This window comes from Opisthorchis viverrini (genome assembly GCF_000715545.1).
Source record: "Opisthorchis viverrini unplaced genomic scaffold opera_v5_132, whole genome shotgun sequence".
NCBI lineage: Eukaryota > Metazoa > Platyhelminthes > Trematoda > Opisthorchiida > Opisthorchiidae > Opisthorchis > Opisthorchis viverrini.
In genome coordinates this window covers 748,999-753,966 of record NW_008751789.1, presented here as the reverse complement: position 1 = coordinate 753,966, position 4,968 = coordinate 748,999, and the positions used below count along the sequence as shown (strand labels likewise).

General features: G+C 43.3%; 2 protein-coding genes across 2 annotated transcripts in view; one reads left to right on the top strand and one right to left on the bottom strand.

Annotated features, from left to right (window-relative positions):
• The window catches only part of T265_06425 (hypothetical protein), a gene marked incomplete at both ends in the record, with an annotated part of 36,192 nt that overhangs the window by 18,722 nt on the left and 12,502 nt on the right, over positions 1-4,968 (top strand). The gene's annotated exons all lie outside the window — the stretch shown is intronic.
• Positions 3,068-4,968, bottom strand: part of T265_06424 (hypothetical protein) — a gene marked incomplete at both ends in the record, with an annotated part of 94,546 nt that continues 92,645 nt past the window's right edge. The window contains one exon of the mRNA XM_009171682.1: positions 3,068-3,309. Within this exon, the coding sequence (XP_009169946.1) occupies positions 3,118-3,309 (192 nt within the window). The remainder of the gene's footprint in view (positions 3,310-4,968) is intronic.

Below are 4,968 nucleotides of genomic sequence, written 5' to 3'. Positions count from 1 at the left end.
CCAGCACTATGCAAAGAGGTAGCAATCTCGTCCCAGTATGAGTTCACATCTGATGGTGGAGCATTTGGAAGAGACTCTAGAAGACGATTCTTGTAAGTTCGTCTGACATCCGGATCTGCCAGTCTTTCAGTTGCCATGCGATTTGTCCGCACCTTAAGCGACCCCGGGAAACGTAGGGAGAAGCGACTCCGGACGAGCGCGTGGTCAGAGTCCACAAATGTGTTTTGGGTGAAATGCGTTCAGTTGCACATGGTTATAGCATTAAAGTGAGACACAAGTAAATCTCTATTCTGTGATGTTCTTCAACTGTTCGCTTGTTGTTTCGGTTGTTACGATATTCGAACTATCGAAGAATATATTTGCTCGACACAACGTACTGGTCTCGCCTTTCTTGTTTCTCTTTACGTATGCGCAGTCCGTGAGTTTCCTCTAACCCCATATTCCATTTAAATATAAAACTGTACAGAAGTGGTAAACCCTGTGTTCACCTGATGGGACAAGTCGGTCAAGGGCTATCGAAGAGTTTTCAGAATCTACATAAGTATTCTGCCAGGTAATTACACGTCGACCTCAAGAAAAACGCACCGACTGAAACAGGAAACTGGCTTGGAGCAGCACACTCAGTTGAACAATATTATGAAGAAAAAAGGCAGCTAATCTCCCCGTCATCTCCAACGCAATTCGCAAATGAGTGTATTTCGCTGACTCTGTGCAGTTTGCAGATGTTCAAGGGGATTAGGTCATCGGAAACTCCCTACGTGAGCCCCAAAAACCGTGAGGAGTTCCTAGTAAACCTATGAGTAGCCTGTGCTTTCAAGATAATTCATTTCGTTCTCTCATACAGTCCTAAGCTCTACTATGAGACACACTTAAGTAATCCACCATTCCTCGTACTCTTTCAGGCAATGATCCAAAGCTCTGGAGCCGGTTACTTGTAGTGTATGCTTTCTTCTCCACTGTTGTAGCATAATTTTTTGACACCACACCCCTGTGCTTTCGATTTTCAATGCTATCAGTTTTGATTTAATTTTATCGATAAAAACAAACGCTTTACTGTATACGTTGGCCACCAAATGACTACTCACTTTATTTGTCGAACACCGACTTCTTTCACACGTTTCAATGATGTGACATCCAGTGACTTATACGTATTCACATTCGGCTGAATTAGCCGCCGGATAAAGGACAAACTTTTGAGAAGCTGAACTGCCATAGGATCCATCGTAAAATGGAAACTGTTTTGACGAGCAAGCGACACTCCAGCTGGTGAACAAAGATGCAGCGTCTCCTGTAAGCTGAAAATACTCCGTCGATGTGTCTAGCTGTTTTGGAACATTTTGATGGGTGAGCAGTACCAACTAAGAAGATGATAACCGTGGCAATTATCATCTTGGACAATTATTTGCTCGCCGAAGAGCCTAAGTGAAATCCGGTCCAGAAAAGTAGAAAGAGCAGAATATGGGAGAGCTTCAAACGATCGTTCAATTACTTCTTCTTCACCAAATCGCCGATTACCTTTGACTAACCGACGAACGCAATCTCACTCTCAAGTCAACAGTCTTCGATGATGGGAACTAGAACGATCAACATGCCTGATCCATATACCATCATTTGATAATGTCTCCAATAACCTGGCGTTTCAGGTCCTTGTGGGTACGTCAGGATCACGTATAGGTTGAGAGTTGGAAAAACGCGGACGAGAATCTTCATATATTCATATGCATATCATATATATATATATATATATTCATATATTCATCCATATTTACCAAATTTACGAACATAACATCAGTCTGTATCCAAAAGATTAACCTGCATTTTCGGTGGCTTCTCTGCAGTCAAGAGTGGTTCCCTATTTTTCCATGACAGGCTAGATCATTTTCAGTTCCCATCTCTATTGCTTACCATCTATCATTTCAAAACAGAGTGCTTAATACTATTCAGGCGCGTAATCTATCCCATGATATTATAAATCCCTCCGCTCTCTTGTCTCATTGGAGCCGAATTTCCCACCTGCCTATTTTGCGCAAAAACAAGCTGTCACGAAACTTGATCATAATATTCTGTCCGCTGTGGTATTGAACCCCGAATTAGTAACAGTGGTCCTTGGGACTGTTCTGATTCAGAAGCATCTGGAGATCACATGCGCGTTCCTTCCCACAGCACAGACTAATTTATCCCTCTAGTAGAATCGGAGGCGCGGAAAAAACTAGCAGTCATGTCTGTGACCGGCGAAGAAGGACTCTAACGAGTTGACTACGTAGTGTGTAAAAGTTCCAGGCCCAGATGAAAGCTGACCACTTTGTTTGGTCAATCGCATCTTCTGTTCTTCGTCATACATGACGACTCACTAGGGGGTCACCTGTCACTGAAAAAAACTACATATACGTGCGCAATTCTGTTCACCCAATTCTTCGCGAACTGTTAGACAGAGCAAACCGAGCACCTCCGACCCACTTTCCTTTATCGGACTTGATCTCGGGAGGTATGAGATCCTGACTATTGGTCCTCAATATCCCCCAAGGCTGAGTGTTTTCCTTCATCTTTGGAAGATTCCATGAGTATCCAAATCTGACCTCAACCTTCGTTTCTCCACAGTTTTTCGAGCAATACTGAGTCAATTCCGGTTAAGCAAGGCTTGTCGAGTAAGCATTGATTGGCGTTTTGGGGACAGCATCCCAGCAGAAACTGTAATGAAATAGCGACACATTTTATGAACTAAAAACCAGTACGGAAATAATGCGCGTAGATAACAGCATGGATTGCTGCGACTGAGCAGCGATGGGCTTGGTCATATGAATCGATTTTTCCTAATATGTATATCGTGGGGAACTACTAAATCCAACGAGCCGTCGCGACAAGCAATCACAGATGATCTTTGGTGTAAAGCCTTTGTAAATGTGAAACTTCTAGTAAAGTTCACTTCGCAATCACATTCACTTTTATAACAGGTTCCATATCTGAAAGTTATTACAAAATGCTTTCGTTATTCCTAAACCGCTGAGTAATGCGTATCCGCTATATCACAGTTTCCAAAAAAAGTGATATGAAAAAGGAATGATGAGCCCAAAAACAAACTGGAATGTATTATGTACATGAGCATGGCACTCGGTCAGTCTAAGCATCCAGGCGAGCAGGAATCTTGTCCGCAGATCCAAGCAACCGACTGGAACCTTCCGCCTTAGCAATGCGACTCCCGAACTGCATAGCACGTTTAGAAAGGGTGGAAGCCTGCAACAAGCCTAAGTTATAAGCAACCTGTCGTAGAAGACGCTTTTCTCCAACCCCACGAGGTAGTGTGAGATCCGCCTAGAACAAGAATGAGAAAAAACACTAGTTTGTATCTGCCGAACAATCCATCAACTATGTGCAACAGAATGGCAACGAAAATTATGTACTCAGTTCAAGCCAAATTTTGCCGGTTGCTGAAGAAACTCGGCACATATCTTCCTTCTGGAACGTCATACTTAATCCCATACAAAGACGAAATAATTCATTATGAGGAAAACCACTGGCTGAAGCGAACCAAAAATGTGTTAGTTTGGATATAAATACGCAGTACGGACGAGCCTCCCTCACCTAATCGCGGAACCCACACCCAGTACACAGAGATGGTGGAAAGATGAGTACGCGTCGGGGGCGAAAAGAATGGTTGTTGAGTAAATTCACTGTTGAAATTGCCAGTGTAACGTAAAAACTAGAGCACACGTGAATGGCCGAAAACAAAATTTGCGCTTTCAGCCTATCACGAAGTGGAGATGACGAAGTGTAAATAGATCTCTGAAAGACCGTAGTCGGCTAAGATATGAAGAAATAGGGGCAACGCTTACAGTTATCGTCCATGTCACAAGGAATGGCATACAGTGTTTGCAAAAGTTGGCGTGCAAGCCACAAGTCCAGCAACTACAGCAAGAGCGAATTGCATGTCAAGTTGTTGATATTTGTCCTTCGGGGTCCAATGAATTTCTAAAATTCCAGGATGTAGATTTCCACTGAACGGCCGTGTGACGCAGCAACTGAATTTTCAAAACCCGTGACGCGGCTCAACTCTCCCGAGTTATTCAGTCTGAAATGCTGGCGGTCAGTGAGTAGTGCCAACAGGTGGGTTACGAGCACAAGAATCGATCTGCATGGAGGTATTCAAGGTAAGTCGAGGGCTGAACCTTGATTCGCAAGGCTCACTAGTATCTTGCTTTTAGCCATTGCCAACCCAAGCCGGAATGAACGATAGATCCGCCTTGGTGCTTGTTATCTGATAGGACGAGATTGCTAAGGGCCTTCAGTCAAAGTATCATGTGATATTTACCTATTTATATCATTCGTTTGTTAAATTTACCTCTGGATGCACTCAAGTGGTTGAGAGAATCACATGTTTTGGCAAATATAGGATGCAGTCCGCTGGGCAACTAAAAAACATTTAAATTGTCCCTTATTGGAGTGATCGATAGGTACCGTAGCATCATTTCACACAATGACTGTTGTGTATTTGTGCCACTTGCTGAGACCAAAAGTAAGATGTCTCCTAGATAAACACTGAGCAATGAATACAGTCGTTGGATTATCAGCTCGAACTAGACACCCATATCTGAATAAACGGCGAACGCCGAAAACGTTGAATAGGGACTCTGTTAACCAAACAGCGAACTGCGGGAATTTCGAACGTTACAAAAGGTTGGTGAGACAAAAGATATCTGCGATTGTCTCAAGTGAATATCCCAATTCTATGAACGATAAAATATGTAACCATCCAACTGCTACATCCTGCTTCAAGTTCATCCGAGGGAAAAGGTACGGTAGCACTGAGAAACGATTACACGGAGGGCAGTCGTGAAGGCAATCGAAGCCCTACGATCCGCTGTGTACGGATTGAAGAGCAAGGCGTAAAGACACTGGCTGTGACACTGGCTCAAATTTCAATATCACAACAGCATTTAGATGTACAAATGCCGATTGTGGTCATCATCATCA